At 41.0% G+C, this 21,073-nt stretch overlaps 1 protein-coding gene across 3 annotated transcripts in view; it reads right to left on the bottom strand.

Annotated features, from left to right (window-relative positions):
• The window catches only part of LOC148845670 (uncharacterized), a 36,879-nt gene extending 16,954 nt beyond the window's left edge, over nucleotides 1-19,925 (bottom strand). For all 3 annotated transcript variants that reach the window (XR_016102552.1, XM_088956094.1, XM_088956095.1), the window contains exons 1-4: nucleotides 19,555-19,925; nucleotides 17,349-17,436; nucleotides 10,958-11,049; nucleotides 10,686-10,804 (exon numbers count right to left, since the gene is read on the bottom strand). Coding sequence is in view for 2 of the 3 variants with exons in the window: in XM_088956094.1 (XP_088812220.1) it covers nucleotides 10,686-10,804; nucleotides 10,958-11,049; nucleotides 17,349-17,436; nucleotides 19,555-19,844 (589 nt within the window). In the remaining variant the exon portion in view is untranslated. The remainder of the gene's footprint in view (nucleotides 1-10,685; nucleotides 10,805-10,957; nucleotides 11,050-17,348; nucleotides 17,437-19,554) is intronic.
• Nucleotides 19,926-21,073: the final 1,148 nt, after the last annotated feature.

Below are 21,073 nucleotides of genomic sequence, written 5' to 3'. Positions count from 1 at the left end.
CAAGCATCATACCTTACAAATCTGAGGAGCTTTTTTTTTTTATCAATAACACTTTCATTAATTCATCAATAGAAGATTTACAAAAGGAAGACAAACACACTTATCTTCCAAGAGCAACAAAGAACCTCAAGAAAAGGAAAAAAGAAAAAGAAAGAAAACACACTAAACTTACAGCTTGGCCCAAAAAAGTGAATCCCTTTCTGCCCCTTGTTTAGCTAAACCGTCAGCTAGGGAATTAGCCGATCTTTTAACCCAACGTATCTTAACTTCCATCTCCCACACCAGCCACTTGAACTTCCTCCTCTCATTATTGTACCTCCATAAGCCATTGTGATCTTTAAGCAGCCACCCTATTACCACCTCTGAATCCCCTTCAATTAAGAGTTTCCTGATGTTCAACTCCTTAGCTTTTTGGACTCCTTCCATAACTGCAAAGATCTCAGCTCGAAGGGAGTCACCCACTCCAATTGGGCCTAAGAACATGGCAGAAATGACCCCATTTCCATCCCTAAAAACACCCCCAATCCTCGATTGTCCCGGATTTTCCCTGCTACACCCATCAAAGTTTAGTTTCACGAATCCACTAGGTGGAGGGGTCCAAGCCACACTCATTACCGACTTAGTTTGTGTGCAACTTGCAATTTCACCCCACTTCCTCAACATGTCATCCACAGTGTAATCTGTGAAAAGCTCCAAAGATTTCAACCACTGTACCGCCCTAATATGAATGATAGCCCTCAGATCTGTTGCTCCTCTCTGAGCTTCTAAGAATATCCTGGAGTTTCTTTCTTCCCAAATTGTCCAACATACTGCAGCCCTTAGTCCTCTCCACATTGTCCTTCTCCTTTTTATCCGCCACCTGAAAAAAGAAGGGGAAAAAAGGCCTTGCAAGTCTGATGGGGGGTTCCAACAACAACCAAATAGGGACAAAGCCCATTCCCAAATTGACCTCACAAAATGGCAAGACACCAGTAGGTGAAAACCAGTCTCCCCATCCGCTTTACAAAGAACACACCACTGAGGTGACAAACAAGTATTGGGTCTCTTCTTTTGGAGTAAATCACCAATGTTGATTCTTTCTAGATAGGCTTCCCAACAAAAACTACCAACCCTAGGAGGTATTGCTCTGCACCAAACCTCATCAACAGGAAAATGAGGGAATGTAGGACTGGTGGACTAACTTAAGGCTTTGAAGAAAGAAGCACAAGTAAAAATGCCATTGGGAGAAGGTGTCCAAATTCTAGAGTCCGCCCTAGTAGGGTCTAAGACAATGTTACAAGAATTGCAAAAATAGCCTTCCAAGGTGTTGTGAGCGAAACCCTTTGGGATACCTCTGTGTCCCAAAGCCACTTCATGCCACAACCTCTCCCTCTCTAAGGGCCACCTCCAAAGCCACTTACCTAAAAGAGCTTCATTCTTACTCACCACATTCCCTAAGCCTAGGCCTCCTTCATTTTTGCTTCTACTCACCACCTCCCACCTCATCAAGTGATCTTTTTTCTCTTCCCCAGGTTCCCATAAGAAGTCCCTCATCAGTTTTTCCAACCTCTTTGCCTCCCTTTTAGGAATTCTAAAGACTGACAGGAAGTGTATAAAGGCAAGTTGGCTAGAGTTGCTTTAATCAAAGTAACTCTACCCCCTATGGAAATATAGTTTCTCTTCCAAGTTGTCAATCTTTTTTCGAAATTTTCCACCATTGGGTTCCAGAACCTACTTTCCTTTGGATTTGCGCCTAAGGGAAGTCCTAGGTAGGATAGAGGCCACTGAGATCAAATGCAATCTAACGAGGCTGCTATAAACTCCATCTCCTCTCTACTCAAATTTATTCCCACAACTTTTCTCAAAATTTATCTTCAAATTTGAGGCCCTCTCAAAGTGAGTTATAAAATCCTTCAGATTTCTTACCTCCATCAGATCACAACCTTCACAAAAGATTATTATGTCTGCAAATTGAAGATGGGTTACTGAAACTCTATCTCTAACTATTCTCCACCCTCTTAAAGATCTAGCCCTATCCGCTTCTGAGAGAAGTCTACTAAAAGCATCAGCAACTAAAGTGAATAGGAAAGGTGACATAGGGCCACCTTGTCTCACACCCCTGCTAGCTGGGAAGAAACCATTAACTACCTCATTGACTAGGAATTACATCTCTTTAGGGGGTAGGTTAACCTTAATCAAGTCAAACTTGGACAAACCGCCAATTTATTTCCTATCTACCTTTGAGTACCAAGTAGAGAAGATAATGAGGGATTTCTTGTGGGAACTAGGGGATACTAAGAAGGATCACTTAGTAAAGTGGGAGGTGGTTTCTAGGAGTAGGGATGATGGAAGCCTTGGGTTAGGAAATATAAGATTAAGAAACACAGTTGTGCTAGGGAAATGGATTTGGAGACTACTAATGGAACATGACAGACTTTTGTCTAGAGTGATTGTTAGTATTCATGTATTGTTCGAAGATAACGGTTGGGATGCAGGACTCAACCATAGGGCTTCTCGGTGTTCTCCTTGGAAAGCTATTCAAGGTATTTTGCCTCTTATACTGGAAATAAAGTCTTGTTTTGGGAAGATGTTTGGGTTGGTAAAAACTCCCTTAGAGATAGATTTCCTTCTGTTTACTCCTTGTCTTAAAACAAAAGAAAAGTGATATCTTCAGTGTTTGTTGATAACTCCTGGGATTTGGGCTTGAGAAGAGGTCTAAGGATTCTGAAATGGGGATGGTTGATGATTTGATCACTCAGTTAGGGGAAGTCTTTCTTGATCAGTCTTGTAGTGATAGCAGAATTTGGAAACCTTCCCCTTTTGGTTTTTTCAATTGCTCTTCTTTCTAAAACATTTTGCTTCAGACCTCTAACCTTGCAGGGAACTTTCCTTCAAAGGAGGTGTGGGGTGGCCCTGTACCCCCAAAAATTCAAGCCTTTTGCTGGGAAGTGGCACTCCAAAAAATAGTACCTTGGATTTATTGCAGAAAAAGAGGCCAAATATGTGCCTCTCCCCCCATGTCTGTAGTCTTCGTTTGGGTTCTAGTGAAACAATTTCACAGTTACTAATAGTAGAAGTTCAAGACTGTTATCAGTCTTGAACCCTAATGGATTTCATGATCGAAAATAAGAAGAAAGGTAAGAGGAAAGAAGAGGAAGAGGGAGGAGAAGCAGTAGAACACAAGAGTTGAAAGGAGAAGCAGAAGCTTCATGTTCTGCCGCCGCCACTTTAATTAATATTTATAGGTTATACTCATTACATGGAAAGGACAGATCTACCCTTAGTCTTTACATAACAAATAGAGCAAAAAATAAGACTGAAATAAACAACTTAAACAACTAAATGACCAATAGCTAACCCTAGGCAGACTAGAACATTTTCTACCCTATGAACACAGTGGGACCATAGCTGTGGGGCCCACATCAGTGTTCTCTACACTCCCTCTCAAGTTGGGAATAAATGTTTATCATTCCCAACTTGGATAAATCTACCTCTAGCTTCTTCTGTCGTATAGCTTTGGTGAGGATATCTGCCAACTGCATGTTGGAGGTGATGTATGGAAGACAAACTTCTTGTGATGAGACCCTCTCTCGTACAAAGTGTCGATCAACTTTAATATGCTTAGTCCTGTCATGCTGCACTGGGTTGTGTGCTATATTAACAGCCGCTTGATTATCACAATACAGCATCAGGGGCTTCTCATACTCAATACCCAACTCCTCAAGAAGTGATCTCAGCCAAAGAATTTCAGCCACACCATTAGCCATTGACCTGTACTCAGCTTCAGCACTGGATCGAGAGACAACACTCTGTTTCTTACTCCTCCAAGAGACCAGGTTACCTTCCACAAGAGCACAATATCCAAAGGTAGACCTTCTGTCATCAACACTCCCAGCCCAATCGGCATCCGTATGGACTTCCACCTTCATGTGGTCATTGTTCTTGAACAGTATACCTCTACCCGGGCATCTCTTCAGGTATGCTAGTATTCTTTCTGCTGCTAGAAGGTGTGTGGTTCTAGGAGAATGCATGTGCTGCCTGACAACACTAACGGCATAACTGATATCTGGCCGGGTGAGGCATAGATATAAGAACTTTCCCACTAACCGCTGGAACATAACTTTGTCTTCAAGCAGCTCCCCATTCTCTGCACTAATCCTGTGGTTCTGTTCAATGGGTGTATCTGCACGTTTGACATCCAGCTTTCCAATTTCAACCAAGAGATCTAAAACATATTTCCTCTGAGAGACAAAGATCCCCTGTTTAGATCTAGCAACCTCAATACCAAAAAAATACCGTAGTGTACCCAGATCTTTCACCTCAAACTCTTGATGAAGGAGTTGTTTGAGGGACTCAATCTCATGGCCATCATTTCCTGTCAACACAATATCATCAACATATACTGCAAGTAGTGTCAGTGACGATTCCACCCTCTTGATGAACAGTGTATGATCTGATTGGGCCTGTACATAACCGAACTTCCCAAGGGCTAGTCTGAATCTGTCGAACCAAGCTCTAGGTGACTGCTTCAAACCATACAATGCCTTATTGAGCCGACAGACCTTCTTACTTGCCTCTGTATCATAGAATCCAGGAGGCAACTGCATGTAAACCTCTTCCTGCAAGTCCCCATTCAAGAAGGCATTCTTAACATCCATTTGGTACAACGGCCAAGTGTAGCTTGCTGCAAGAGATAATAGAACCCAAATGGTGGTCATCTTGGCTACGGCAAAGGTCTCCAAGTAATCTATATCATAAGTCTGGGTGAACCCTTTTGCAACTAGCCGAGCTTTGTACCTCTTAATGGAACCATCCGCATTGTGCTTCACAGTAAATACCCACCTGCAACCAACTGGTTTCTTTCCTTTGGGCAAGTCAACTAGCTCCCATGTATTATTTTTCAACAAGGCATCCATTTCAACTTGCATTGCACCTCTCCACTCTGGGACTGATAGGACTTCTTGCACTGTTCTCGGAATAGGGACATCAGAAACGGAGGTGAGATAGGACCTGTAGGAGGGAGATAGGCGATCATAGGACAAAAACTGGGAGATGCAGTGGGCTGTAGATGTGGTGCAATGCCTTTTTCCTTTACGGAGGGCAATGGGAAGGTCAAGGTCATCTGCAGAGGGTGAGGTAGCAACAATGGAAGGAGTCTCTATGGGCCCTGGGACTGTAATATCTGGACTTGGAGTCGCAGAAGAGGTTGGAGCTGGCCGGGACTACTGATGACCGGGATCAACCTGCCTGCATCGCCTGTGATAGACTCTCAACTCCCGATCCCTCGGACCACCCTCGCTACTGCAACCCTCATCACCAACTAGAATAGGTAAGGGAACAGCCCCAAAAGTATTAACCCTGTTCTCACTGCACTCCCCCTGAAGAAAAGGACCCAAATCTCCATGCTCACTACTCTCCCCCTGAGAAGAGACCCGAGAATAGTAGGGTGTCTCCTCAAAGAAAGTGACATCCATGGATACAAACTTCTTCCCTGAGACAAGATCATAACAATAACCCTTTTGAGTTTGTGCACAACCAAGAAAGATGCAGTTGGAGGTCTTGGATTCAAACTTGGAGTGATGGGGACCGAGAAGCTGAACAAAACAGGTACAACCAAATGTCTTGAGGGGAATAGTGAACAACTCCTCATTGGGGTATAGAAGGAAAAAAGGAGGTTTCATATCAAGAACCCAGGAAGGAATCTGATTAATAAGATATATCGTCGTAAGGATAGCATCACCTCAGAAGCGAATAGGGACATTGGAGGTAAACATAATACTTCTAGCCACCTCCAAGATGTGCCTATTCTTCCTTTCTACAACCCCATTCTGCTGAGGTGTATGAGGGCAAATGCTCTGGTGGATAACCCCATGATTAAGGAGGTACGATGCCAATGGCTTAGCAAAGTATTCCTTTGCATTATCAGATCTAAGCACTTTGATCCTGACATCAAATTGGGTTAGGATCATTTGGTGGAAGTTTTGGGTTAGAACAGGCATCTCATCTCGTGAACACATAAGATAAACCCAAGAAAACTAGGTGTGGTCATCAACAAATAACAAAAAACACCTGTACCCACCCATAGAAGGAATGTGATATGGCCCCCAAACATCAGTATGCACAATATCAAAAGAACTACTACTCCTTTTATTACTCAATGAATAAGAGTTTCGACAATGTTTAGCAAATTCACAACTTTCAAACTTTAACTGAGATGACTCAATAGACTCGAACAAAGTAGGAAACAGACTTTTCAATGACCGAAAAGATAAATGACCCAATCGGTTATGCCAAAGCATAACCGAACTCACAACCTGAGAAACAAGCAACTTCTTATCCACTGACTCTTCCCGACGAGAACTCTCCCCGAGCTGATAGATCCAATTCGTCTCACGGCCAGTCCCAATCACCTTCTTCGTCTCCAGGTCCTGAAAAACACATTGGTCAGGAAAGAAAGTTACTAAGCAATTCAAATGTTTGGTAATACTACTAACGAAAAGGAGGTTAGTATCCAGTTTAGGAACATGCAAAACAGAGGACAAGGATATAGTATCTGACAGATTGATGTCACCCTTACCAGAAATAGGGACAAGAGAGACATCAGCTATAGATACTTTATCCCTACCAGAAGATTAGTAATAAGTAGTAAACAAAGAGGGCAAGCTAGTCATATGGTCGGATGCACCTGAATATATTACCCAACAAGGTTCAGTAATAGCTGGAGTGGAGGCATGGTAGGCTGAGGCTCGAGTACTTGAGTGTGCAAAGGCCGATGTGGCCGGGGCTGACGATGACTGCGGTAACTGAGCTGAACTGCCAATTTCCTTCTCCAATTGTAGTAGAGCAGCCCGAACTGCAGCTAAGGTCTCTACTGGCGTGCCTCTTGTGCCAGATGAGGATGCTGAATCAGTAGTCATAGCTACATGAGCATTATCCTTTTTATTTCTCAACTTTGTCGGGACCAAATGTGGATGCAGCTTCCAACATGTTTCTTTTGTGTGTTTAGGTTTCTTGCAATGCTCACATACCACATCCCTTTTATCTTCCTTCTTTATGTCCATCTCTGAATCACCTTCTGTTTTGGGTTTGACAGCTACCAAGGCAGGTGTAAGCGACTAATGTTGCATCATGACTTTCCTCCTGGTCTCTTCACTGTGCACTAAGGAGTATGCCTGAGAGAGGGTCACACTATCTCTGGTCAGAATCCGTTGCCTCACAATATCACATTCTGAATTCAGTCCTGCCAGGAACTCAAACACTCTATTTGTCTCGATATGCTTTCTATGTATCTGAGCATCTTTGGGACTCTTCCACTCAAGAGTCTCTAAGTGATCAATCTCATGCCACAGGGACTTCAAAGTAAAGAAGTAGACCGACACCGGTTTCTCTCATTGTTTAAGGGAATTCACTTCACATTTCAATTCATATGCTTTGGCAACATTAAGGGGTTGGGAGTAAGTCTCTTTCATTACATTTCATATCTCCTTGGTTGTCTTTGCCCATAAGTAATTTCGGCCGATATGGGGCTGCATAGAATTACAGAGCCATGTCATAACCAAGTAGTTTTCTTGGACCCACTTGGTATACATAGGGTCTCCCTTGGAAGGTTCTGCCACATCTCCCAAGAGATACCCTACTTTGCCCCTTCCCCCAATAACCGTCATGGCTGATTGGACCCATTCCAAATAGTTTGATCCATCAAACTTTACGGTTGTAATCTGAAAACCTGTCTCAGAACCACCACCATAACTGTTGTTCCCAAAACTGCCTTCTGCCGGATTCTTAAACTCCATTTCGGTCAAGAACCAGAAGTCTCAAAATTAGGGTTATTACAGTCAAAACCAGCACTAGGACTACCAACCACAATCACAAAATCAGTATAGAACCAATCTGTACTCACAGTAGATGTGCATGAAACATGTATAAAAACTGATCTGAAATCAATAGCCACACGCAACAGCAACAGTCCGAACTGTTTTCACCTCTTTAGAAGTGTTTGAAACCCCAAAAGAAAACTGAAAAACAGTTTGAAGAACAATCTGATATGCTGAAGCCAATTTGAGGTTTTAATCGGTCCTAAAAGCCATACACTCCAGACAGTACCGTACGGATAAGGTTTGTATTAGGGTTAATATGAAACCCTAAAACTGATCAATGTTGAGGAGAACTATTAGGGTTTGCCGCAGGGATAAGATCACAAGGTTCAGTCCAATACTAGGGTTTGCCATAGGGATAAGACAAAACCCTAGAGAATAGAGAGATAAAACCCTAGAGTGGTTCGGCCACCCTTGCTAGATAGGTCCAACCTATCTTCTTTGATATTACTTCTCTCAGAAAATAAAAGACTTACAATAGGATGCAGTTCGCTGCCTACCAAGGTTACCCGAACCCTAGCCTTCTTTGATTCTTCCTGATCACCAACTCGCTGCAACTGTGGCACTTCTTCAAACAGCTGCTAATCCTCAAGAGATCTCCAAGAACCAGTCAACGAACTCAGCTTTCTCAGCTTCCAGCCTTAGATGGTTCTCATGTGGTCGGCTGGACTAGACTCACATGAGAAACCCTAGCTCTGATACCAAGTAGAAGTTCAGGACTATTATCAGTCTTGAACCCTAATGGATTTCAGGATCGAAAATAAGAAGAAAGGTAAGAGGAAAGAAGAGGAAAAGGGAGGAGAAGCAGTAGAACACAAGAGTTGAAAGGAGGAGCAGAAGCTTCATGTTCTGCCGCCACCACTTTAATTAATATTTATAGGTTATGCTCATTACATGGAAAGAACAGATCTGCCCTTAGTCTTTACATAACAAATAGAGCAAAAAATTAGACTGAAATAAATAACAATGAAACAACTAAATGACCAATAGCTAACCCTAGGCAGACTAGAACATCTTCTACCCTATGAACACAGTGGGACCGTAGTTGTGGGGCCCATATCAGTGTTCTCTACACTAATCTCATGTCCCTTTGTGTTCTTTAATTGGTCTTGGTTCTCTTCTCTCTTTGACTGCAGGTGGACCCCCCCCAACGTGGTGAACCTCTTTGATCTTAGCTTTTTGTAGGCAACAAAAGGTTCATGGAAGGATTATGTGGAGAGCCACTAGAGCTGCTGTATTGTGGTCAATCTGGGAGGAAAGAAACAATAGGATCTTCAAAGGTAGTTGTAGATCCAAGGAAAAGGTTGTGGAATGAGTAACTACTAAGGTTATCCATTGGTTGAAATCCTGTGATCTTCTTAAGGATTTCTCAGCTGAAGCCATTTATAGAAGTTGGGGCACTGTGGCAACTACTACTACTTCCAAAGCTATGATACAGAAAGTTTGGTCTCCATCGGCGCAACAAAGGGTAAAACTGAACTTTGATGAAAGCTCTATAGGTAATCTGGGCCCATCTGGTATAGGTGTTTTCAGAGATAATGAAGGCAAGACAATGGCTCTGTATTCAAGTCCAGTAGGAGTTGGAGATTCCTTAAGAGCGGAAGTCTTAGCACTACATCAAGGTGTAAAACTGGCCAAACAATTGGAGCTACAGCAGATTGACAGCTGATAAGGGTGGATGCAATCAGGGCAGCTGGGAATTTGGCAGTATAGACAGATGATAAGGGAAATGCTTAGCATAACAAGGGAGGTGGGTGTTTGTTTCAAGTGGATAAGGAGATCAGCGAATGGTTTTGCTGACGCCCTAGAAAAACAAGGGACTGTAAGGGAGATACTTTATTGGGCAGTGCTGTAATGTTTGATGTTTATTGGAACAACCTTTTCTAATAAGGGTTGACTTCTGTGTTTCAGTTTAATTTATCTCTAATGAAAGTTATCATTTCTGATAAAAAAAAAAGATAGTGTGACATTAAGACAAAAAAAAATCCTACTTTTCCCACTGTATGGAGATTATTTTAACCGTCTTGCTAACAAATATTTGTTCTGTTCTCAAAAACTTTAACCACTTGGAAGAGGTCAAGACTAATTAATATCGCATTGGTACTGTTGTCAATAATAAATATGCATCCTTCATTTGAAGCAGCAACGTAGAATACTAGCAGAACGGAACAAGTCACTCTTTAATTCTTACAAGATATAAAGATTTTTTGGGGTTATCACATAGTACACATTAGCAAGGACTCGGGTGGGGACAGAGGGTGCATATGAGACCAATTGACCATACCATGGAGAGCCTGCAGTTCCATGGATTTGATCTTGGACCTCCTATTTTGGAGTGACACAGAGTGATCATCACAATTACTGGGTTGTTGGCCTTAAAAGATGAAAGTTAATGTTATCGACATACAATTTCCTTGAAAAATGAATGAAAATATTGCTAGATTATGAATCTTAGCTTATGGTTATATAATATGAGCCTTCAAAAATAAAATAAAAAATAAAAATACTAAATAGCGTAAAAGTAACAGAACCCTAAATATTGTTCTAGGGTAAAATATAGAATCAAATATCATATCCATCTGATGATGTACCTATCCACATACATGTTTATCATGTATGGGTATAGATATAAATGCACGCTTTTAATGAAGAAGGTAAAGTATTAATTTGCATTCAATTGAAATAACAAATCATAGAGACATCGGCACCCATGTACAGCAGGGGACTGTACAATGGGAATATACAGAAAAGTTAAAATAGCATGCCTTGTATCTTCCTAGTCACCATATCTTCCAAATCTAGATATGGATATACATGCAACAAACAACTTACCTAGATCTAAAACCTTTAGACCCACATATGGAATAAGGGGCTTTGGTATTATGATAGTTGTATGTCCAGCATATGCCATCAACAGAGGAAGTGCTGCAAATGAAGGCAATAGCAATTTTCTGTTCTACAAAATAAAATAAAAGAACATAAGGATCTGTTTATAAGTTTAATTCAGGAAGTTTTGCAGCAAATGGAGCAACTGTTTGGTCTGAAAAGGAAATTTTGTTTGTCAAGAAAATAAAAAGAAAACCAAGGGCAATACAAGAACTCACACTCTCCAAGGAACGTCAAGAACATCATCTACAAATCCAAGCAGAGTCATGAAACAGATACACGCTAAGGCTGCATTGTACTCAACAAGCCACTGCATAAAAAAACTTAACTTAATCAAACATTATCTTTCAACAATTAAAAACATACAATAATATAATATTGAGTAAATTACAGATTACCACCCAGTACTTTGGGCGTAGTGACACTTAGCCCCACATCCCTATTTTTGAGAACCCACATCTCTTTATTTCTCACATCATCCCATCAAACAAACACAGGATTCAAGGAATCTAACTGAAATATTCCCTATTTCTCATCCACGTCGCAGCAACCAAACAGGTAAGACATGAGAAATGGTGGGTAGACTCTCCATTAGCAAAACAAAATAAGCATACATGTGGAGAAAGGCCCAAATCAGGTCTCCTCCTTCAGAGGTTTTCACAGGGACTAATCTTCAAATAGAAAGCTTCCAAAACATCTAACTTTAGGGGCACTGGCAGACACCAAATCTTTTTCATGGGGAACGGTTGCAAAGGAATAGGATGAGAAGCAATGGCTTGGGAAAATAAGCACAAGAAAATAAGAGCTAAATCATCTTGTGCAAGAGTCATTGAGCCAAGAGAAGAAAAGTCAAAGAATGCCTTGTCTAGAGAACTAATAAGAGCTAAATCCCAATTGAATCTACAAGGAGAGGGAGAAGCAAAGTTACTGTAGAGAACACTGATGTGGGCCCCAGGGCTGTGGTCCCCACTGTGTTCATATGACAGCATGTGTAACCTTTGTTAGTCATGTCAGTGTTAGTTGGTAGTTATCTTAAACGGCTTGTTATTTCAGTTTGTTATTTATTTCAGTCTTTTATTTGTTTTATTTGCCATGTAAGTATTAAGGGCAGTTCTGTCCTTTCCTACATTTAGTGAACATAACCTATAAATATTAAGAGAGTGGCGGCGGCAGACTCATTCAATCTGTCCCTCCTTTCAAATCCCTTGTGCACTTCTGCTGCTTCTCCTTTCTTCTTCCTCTTCCTTCTATTTTTCTCAATCCGAAATCAGTTGGGATTCAAGACTAATTGTAGTCTTGATCGACTACTTGGTATCAGAGCCTATCTAGGGTTTCTCATGTGAGTCTAGTCCAGCCGACCACATGAGAACTATCTAGGGCTGGAAGCTTACAAAGGACTGTTCGTTGGCTGATTCTTGGAGGTTACCAGAAAAGTTTAGCAGCTGTTCGAAGACTTGTCGCGGCTTGCAGAGTGTTTTGGTAATCAGAAAGAACCAGAGGAGGTTAGGGTTCAGGCCTCGATTGAAGGTAGCGATCAGAATTCTCTGGGTAAGTCTTTATTTTTCCCTTGAGATTGCTGTCAGTCAAGATAGGTTGGACCTATCTAGGAGCGGCCGATCAGTTTTTTTTTAGGGTTTGTCATTAACCCTACGGCTAGACTTGACTGTGAATTCTCTTTGAAAGTGCGGCTGAGCACTGTTTATGTTCTCACAAGGGTCTTCCTAACCCTACGATTGAAACCCTAATTCTGCTTCAGCTCTACAGAGTGCTTTCTAAGTGAGTTCCAGACCTGGTTTTGGCTTCTGAGCCTGTTTTGAGAGTGAGAACTGTTATCGGACTGCATATATTCTGATTGCCGATTGGTTTCAGATAAGATCTGAACTGATTTCATACAGTTTTCTGATTGTGATCGATTGCTTTAGTGCTGTTTTCTAGTGTGGAAACCCTAAGAGTTCTTAACTACTGATTCTTGACCAAGAATGGAGTTCAAAATACAGGGAGAATGTGTGTTTGGGAACAGCAGTTCTGGTAGTATGTCTGAGACTACGTTTCAGATTACAACTGTGAGATTTGATGGATCCAATTACTTGGAATGGGCCCAATCAGCCATGATGGCTATTGGGGGAAGGGGAAAACTTATCTATCTATTGGGAGATGTGAAAGAGCCTTCCAAAGAGGACCCAGTGTATACCAAGTGGGTTCAGGAGAACTACTTGGTTATGACATGGCTGTGCAACTCGATGCAGCCACATATCAGCCGAAATTACTTGTGGGCAAAGATAGCCAAGGAGATATGGGATGTCATGAAATAGACCTACTCCCTACCCCTTAATGTTGCTAGGGCCTATGAACTAAAGTGTAAAGTGAATAACCTTAAACAATGAGAGAAACCAGTCTCTGTGTATTTCTCTACACTGAAATCACTATGGCATGAAATTGACCATCTGGAGACTCTTGAGTGGGAAAGTCCAAAAGATGCACAAACCCATAAAAGCAAGTCGAGACCAATAGGGTGTTTGAATTTCTGGCTGGCCTGAATTCAGATTATGACATTGTGAGACTGCAGATACTAACAAGAGACAATGTGACCCTTTCTCAAGCATACTCCCTGGTGCGTAGTGAAGAGACCAAGAGGAAGGTTATGATGCAACATCAGCCCTTTCCCCCAACCCTGGCAGCAGTTAAACCTAAGTCTGGGGTGATATAGAAAGAGATATGAAGAAGGAAGATAAACGGGATATGGCATGTGAACATTGCAAGAAACCCAAGCATATGAAAGATACATGTTGGAAGCTCCACCCTCATTTAGTCCCAGCAAAACAGAGGAATAAAAGGGGTAATGCTCATATGGCCGTGAATACTGATTCTGCATCCTCGTCAGGCACAAAAGGCACACCCCTAGATACCTTAGATATTGTTCGGGCTGCCCTGATACAGTTGGAAAAGGAGGTTGGGAATTCGGCCCAGTCTTCTCAGTCACCATCAGCCTCTGCCACATCTGCATTTGCTCATTCAGGTACCCGGGCCTCAGCCTACCATGCTTCAGCTCCAGGTAATACTGAACACTGTTGAGTAATAGACTTAGGTGCATCTGACCATATGACTAGCTTGCCATCATTGTTCACTACTTATCACTTGTCTTCTAGTAGAGATAAATTATCCATTGTTGATGGCTCTCTTGTTTCCATTTCTGGCAAGGGTGACATCAATTTATCTGATACTAATTTGCTTTCAGTCAGTAGTATTACCAAACATCGAAACTGTTCAGTCACATTTTTCCCTGACCGATGTGTTTTTCAGGACTTGGAGACGAAGAAGGTGATTGGGACTGGCCGTGAGACGAATGGGATCTACCTACTTGGAGAGAGTCCTCAATGGAAAGAGCCGGTGGATAAGAAGTCTTTTGTTTCTCGGTGTGTGAGTCCGTTATGCTTTGGCATAATCAATTAGGTCATTTATCTTTTCGGTTTTTGAAGAATCTGTTTCCTACTTTATTTGAGTCTGTTGAGATGTCAAATTTGAGATGCGAGAGTTGTGAGCTTGCCAAACATTGTAGAACATCTTATTCCTTGAGTAATAAAAGAAGTAATAATTCTTTTGATATTGTGCATACCGATGTTTGGGGGCCATATCACCTCCCTTCTATGGGTGGGTACAAGTATTTTCTGTTGTTTGTTTATGACCATACCTGTTTTTTTTGTCTACCTTATGCGTTCACGAGATGAGGTTCCCGCTCTGACCCAAAACTTTCATCATATGATTTTAACCCAGTTTGGGGTCAAAATCAAAGTCCTCAGATCTAATAATGCAAAAGAATACTTTGTTAAGCCACTGGCCTCTTATCTACTTGATCATGGGGTTATTCACCAGAGCACTTGCCCTCATACACCAGTAGAATGGGGTTGCCGAGAGGAAGAATAGGCACATTTTGGAGGTGGCTAGAAGCATTATGTTTACCTCCAATGTGCCTATCCGTTTCTAGGGTGATGCTATCCTCACGACAGTGTATCTCATTAATCGGGTTCCTTCACGGATTCTTGATATGAAGCCTCCGTTTACCCTTCTATACCCAAACGAGGAGTTGTTTACAGTTCCTCTTAAAACCTTTGGGTGCACTTGTTTTGTTCAGCTTCTTGGACCTCATCATTCCAAATTTGACCCTAGGGCCTCCAAATGCATTTTCCTCGGTTATGCACAAACTCAAAAGGGTTATTGCTGCTATGATCCTGTTTGAGGGAGGAGATTTGTCTCGATGGATGTCACCTTCTTTGAGGAGGCACCCTATTATCCTCGGGTTTCTCCTCAGGGGGAGAGTAGTGAGAATGCGAATTTGGGTCTTTTTCCTCAGGGGGAGTGCAGTGAGAGTAAGGTTAACTCATCTGAGGTTGTTCCTTTACCCATTCCATTGAGTGATGAAGGCTATACTGGTGAGGGGTGTCAGAGGGATCAAGAGTTGAAAGTCTATCGCAGGCGATGCAGGTAGGTTGATCTCAATCATCAGCAGTCCAGGTCAGCCCCTACTCCTGCGGATCCAGATCCAGGTACTACAGTCCCAAGGCCCACTGAGATACCTTCCACTGTTGCTACTTCCCCTCCTTTTTCGGATGACCTTGACCTCCCTATTGCGGTCCGTAAAGGGAAACGACGCTGCACCACATCCACAGCTCACTACATTTCCCAATTTCTATCCTATGATTGTTTGTCTCCCTCTTATAGGTCTTATCTCACTTCCATTGCTGATATCCCTATCCCCAGAACAGTGCAAGAAGCCTTATCAGTTCCAGAGTGAAAAGATGTAATGAAAGTTGAAATGGATGCCCTTTTGAAAAATAATACTTGGGAACTAGTTGATCTAATCAAAGGAAAGAAACCAGTTGGATGTAGATGGGTATTCACAGTGAAATATAATGATGATGGCTCCATTGAAAGGTACAAAGCCCGATTGGTTGCAAAAGGGTTCACTCAGACTTATGGTATAGACTACTTGGAGACCTTTGCCCCAGTAGCCAAGATGACCACTATTCGAGTTCTATTAGCCCTTGCAGCAAGTTATTATTGGCCCTTGTTCCAAATGGACGTTAAAAATGCTTTTCTGAATGGAGACTTATAGGAAGAAGTCTACATGCAGTTGCCCCCTGGATTCTATGATACAGAGACAGGTAAGAAGGTTTGCCGACTGAATAAGGCATTGTATGGATTAAAGCAATCCCCTAGGCTTGGTTTGATAGATTTAGACTAGCCCTTGGAAAATTAGGTTATGTACAGGCCCAGTCAAATCGTACACTGTTCAATAAAAGTGTGGACTCTTCTTTGACCCTGCTTGCTGTATATGTGGATGACATTGTAGTGACAGGGAATAATAGTAGTGAGATTGAGTCCCTCAAACAACTCCTTCATCAAGAGTTTGAGGTGAAAGATCTTGGTGCACTGTGATATTTTTTGGGTATTGAGGTTGCTAGAATCTAAACAGTGGATCTTTATCTCTCAGAGGAAACATGTTCTAGATCTGTTGGCGAAAACTGGAAAGTTAAGTGTCAAGCCTACCGATACACCCATTGAATAGAATCACAAGATCAATGCAAAGGGTGGGGAGCCTCTTGAAGACAAAGTTATGTTCCAACGGTTGGTTGGAAAGCTCCTATATCTCTGCCTCACTCGGCCAAATATCAGTTATGCAGTCAATGTTGTCAGTCAGTCCATGCATTCCCCTAGAACTACTCATATTCTTGCAGCAGAGATAATATTAGCATACTTGAAGAGATGCCCAGGTAGAGGTATACTGTTCAAGAACAATAATCACATGAAGGTGGAGGTCTATACAGATGTTGATTGGGCTGGGAGTGCTGATGATAGGAGGTCTACCTCTAGATATTGTGCCCTTGTAGGAGGTAACCTTGTCTCTTGGAGGAGTAAGAAACAAAGTGTTGTTTCCCGCTCTAGTGTCGAAGCTGAATACAGGTCAATGGCTAACGGAGTCGCTGAAATCGTATGGCTGAAATCACTACTTGAAGAGTTGGGTATTGATTATGAGAAGCCCTTGATGTTGTATTGTGATAATCAGGCGGCTATTAATATAGCTCACAATCCGGTGCAGCATGACAGAACTAAGCATATCGAAGTTGATCGACATTTTGTCAGAGAGAGGGTCTCATCACAGAGTCTCCCATATATCACCTCCAACATGCAGCTCGTAGATTTTCTCACCAAGGCTGTACCAAGGAAGAAGTTAGAGGCAGATCTATTCAAGTTGGGAATGACAAATATATATTCCCAACTTGAGGGGGAGTGTAGAGAACACTGATGTGAGCCCCACGGCTGTGGTCCCCACTGTGTTCGTATGACAGCATATGTAACATTTGTTAGTCATGTCAGTGTTAGTTGGTAGTTACCTTAGACAGCTTGTTATTTCAGTTTGTTATTTATTTCAGTCTTTTATTTGTTTTATTTGCCATGTAAGTATTAAGGGCAGTCTTGAACCATGGCCCTTCCGATAGTCAAACAATTTATGGTTGAAAGTTAATGAAAATTTAAGTTGAATTATGCCATCAAAATAAACCATGAGAAACCAACTTTTAAAATATAAAACAAGAATAAACATTTCTTACTCACAATGGAATCTGAGGTGAAGTTAAAATACTGAAACAATATTGCCAAGACCAAGTACACAATCCCAACAACAATACCCAGTGATTCAGGCCTGCAGAATTACATAAATATAATCATACAAAAAGTTCAGGCCTTCAGAATTACATAAATGTAATCATAAAAAAAGTTAATAGACTAACAAGAACTAATGGATAGTGTAACATAAAGAGGCCAGGACTAAGTGGATATTTGAAAGCAATAGCAACTATGAAAGTTCTTCAGTTGTTAATGGAATGTAACAATTTACTCTGAGACAATCCTAGAAGTTGAATTTATCTACTTCAACCCCCCATAGTCAAATGCGTTTGCATACAAACAAGCACTAAAAAAATCAACACAGTAAGTACTTTTAAGTATATTTCTCCACACCCATGCAAATGGATCCAACAGAAATTACCAGTTAAATTATAATATGTTGTAAAAGTTTATCTCATAAACAATTCAAATATATGATTGACCTACAGAAAAACAAGACATCAATGATACCATTGTAAATTTGTGATATGTTAGTGTGTGCATGTATAGACTGTTAACCAAGAATGAATGTATTCCAAGACAAAGGGTAAAGGGTAACCAGATGGAAACCTATACAGAAAATGAAGCACTACTTTAAATACAAAATTCAGCCCCTGTGCTTGTAACTTGGAGCACCAATAAAAAACAGTCCATCTCACCCCTACTGACAAGGTTGTCAATGTTCATAAGGCATATCTTTAAAGCTACACTTATAAAATTCTAGGGTTTACCTCTCAGTGCAAGCTACACTTCTTAAGTAATCTGGAACCCATTCATTGAGCACTGTGGACACAAATGAGCAAGATGAAAGAAGTATCATTTGTCCAAACAAGGTAAAGTCACCTTTGTGAAAAGCACTTTATCTAATTTCCCAGTCTACTACTTATCCTTCTATAATCTGGCTTCAGCATTTGGAAATAAAATAAAACAGGACTTCTTATTGGACAGATCAAATGATTAGAAGTACCACCTGGTTGCATGGTCTCAAATGTGTACTGTCAAGAACAAAGGTAGAGTAGGTCTACAGCCATTCCACCTTATGAAAAGGAGCTTGTCAGGTAAGTCTGTATGACATTATGGGGAAGATAAGGATGAGCTATGGAAACAGGTGAACAGAAGTAAAAAGTTCCCAATCAAAAATGGCTCGAGAGACCCCATCTGGAACATAGAACAAGTGATTCCAGCATGTGGAAGGGCATCATGAACATGAAGATAAGGGAGGACTTCGCCAAGTTTATAGCTTTCAAACTGAAGGGAAACATATCCTGTTAGTTTATCCACAGCTACCTAACCCCAAATCTCTCCAAAAACATCTAAATTATAAATCCCAAATACAATTGTTCTCTATTAACCCCCCCCCCACCACCACCACCACCAACTTAGCTAGGGAATCTGCCACACCAATTGTCACCCTATGTGTCCACACCCATGCCATTCCTGTTTCCCTAGCAAGTTATCTAGTTTGTCTCATAGTTTGCAGGTACTGCCATGTGGAGAGATAAATATGTACCTGAATACAGCCAAATTTCACTAAACGAAACTTTTATTCAACGATAAAGTTCCAATTTGAACTATTGTATTTATAGACTCAACATAAAGGTTCAAATCTCCCATTACAAACTCCAATTCCAACTTCAATCCCACTCAAAAAAAAAAAAACCTTGCTTAACACTAAAAAATAGACTCATCTCAAGTAGACCAAGTTGGAAACAGCTTGGGAGTGTAAAACCAAGTGATGTTGAAAATTTAACAGACTAAATAAGATTTCCTAAGACAAATCCCCATGGCCTAGCTGCAAAAATGGACCATATCCAAAGGGCTTGTACTCCAATTTGAAGTTTTTCTTTTTCAATTTACAACAGATTCTACAACTCCAATGCACATTATCAAAACTTCCCCAACTTTCTACAACCAGTCCTCATTTTTCATCAGTATCGCTAATTTTTCCATCGGTACCGGTTAGAATAGGATTCTCAAGTATGCATCACTAAGTCAAAGCAACTAACATGATCGTTTAAACAATTACGGATCCAGTAAAGCAACACTAAACCATTTAGTTATTTCAACTAAAACAAATTGAACGGGAAAAAACAACACAACAAAAAAAGAACAACCTACACACTTCATGAATCAAAAGAACAGTTGGAGAACTTACACTTTAATTGAACCTTGAGGAGTGCCCTTCTTATTGATGTCGTAGCCGAAAAGATTGCGCCTCAGCACGTACCTGGAGCCTACGGGAATGATTAAAAGGGTGACAATGAACCCCGCGAAACTCATAACAGAGTTGATGAGCATGGATTTCTTCAGTTCCTGGTCGATTTGATAATGATAGAAGATCAGGTAGAAGTATGCGGCATAAAAGACGACGGAAACATTCAAAATTTGCTTCAATTTCGTAGGAGCAACATGAGGATCGTCTGGATCTGGCGCCGGTCTAGCCATGATGGGATCTCTCCCACAGTCGGTCCGGCAGTCCCTCTACCTTGCTTTGTTTTTATTCGTTTTTATACAACTCTTGACTCCAAAATGTAACGGGATCTGCTCCAAAATACTTAAGACACGTCGTTTAACAAATCATGAGTCTCCACGTGGCCCAAAATAGAGGTATAAATCGGGCCGTGCCGCCCGCGGCCCGGCACGGCACCACAGCCCGCGGGCCGTGCCAGGTCCGGCATGAGGGGTTTTAGGTCCACGGGCCGGTAACTGAGCGGGCCGACATGGCCCATATATATTATTTATTTATTTATATATTTATACATATTTATATAATATTATATAAATAATAATAATATAATAATATATAGTATATAATATATTAATAAAATAAATATTTTTTATTTTACTATACTAATTTATTTAATTATTATATATAAGCAAATATATACACAAAATTCATATAAAATTAAAATTTTAAGTTTTTGTCAATTTTTTTTAAATAAATTACTTTGACCCGATGCATGGCCCGACTTGGCCCAAGGCTTGGCCCACGGACCAGCCCAGCCCACAACACGGCACGGGCCTGCACGGGCCTAGGCCATAGGCCGTGCCAAGCTGATCTCCAAAATTTTCACCAGGGAAAGCGGCATGACCCGCGGGCCGACACGGCACGGCTTGCACAAACTGCATGCCCCTCTTTACACCTCTAGCCCAAAATGCTTAATTTTGTGTTAATTTTTGTGCACTGTATGCTTGGTGATTAGACTACGTAACACGCCTATCAGGTGTAGACAGCAGAGACTAGATGGTGAACACCTTAGCCACAGAACTTGGATTGACTTCGGCTTCCATCAGTGCAATTCCTGATCGAACAGCGGTCTTACATCGGTAATATCTCCACAATTATGTGTTTTATTTGATACTAGCGGGGACCCGTACGATGCACGGAATTTGTCAAAAATAATAAATTTGATAATTACAATGTTGTTTCAAATAATTAATCTTTATTTTTGTTATTTGTTACAAAAAAAATTACTACTAATTACTTAATAAAATAATTATTTTTCCATATTATCCATTAGTGTTCTATTTTATTTATTTTACTTTATTAACGAATAAATATTATAATTTTTTGTAAATGTTACTTAAATATTTAAAATATTTAAATGTTAGTAAACACATAAAATTAAGTTGTAGTCATAATTAAATTAATCTAAGCCTGAACTTGAGGTTTA

Source organism: Nelumbo lutea, chromosome 7, assembly GCF_056320005.1.
Source record: "Nelumbo lutea isolate HS-2025 chromosome 7, American lotus-T2T, whole genome shotgun sequence".
Lineage (NCBI taxonomy): Eukaryota > Viridiplantae > Streptophyta > Magnoliopsida > Proteales > Nelumbonaceae > Nelumbo > Nelumbo lutea.
Note: the sequence above shows the minus strand (reverse complement) of the source record. Positions and strands in the feature narration are given on the sequence as shown.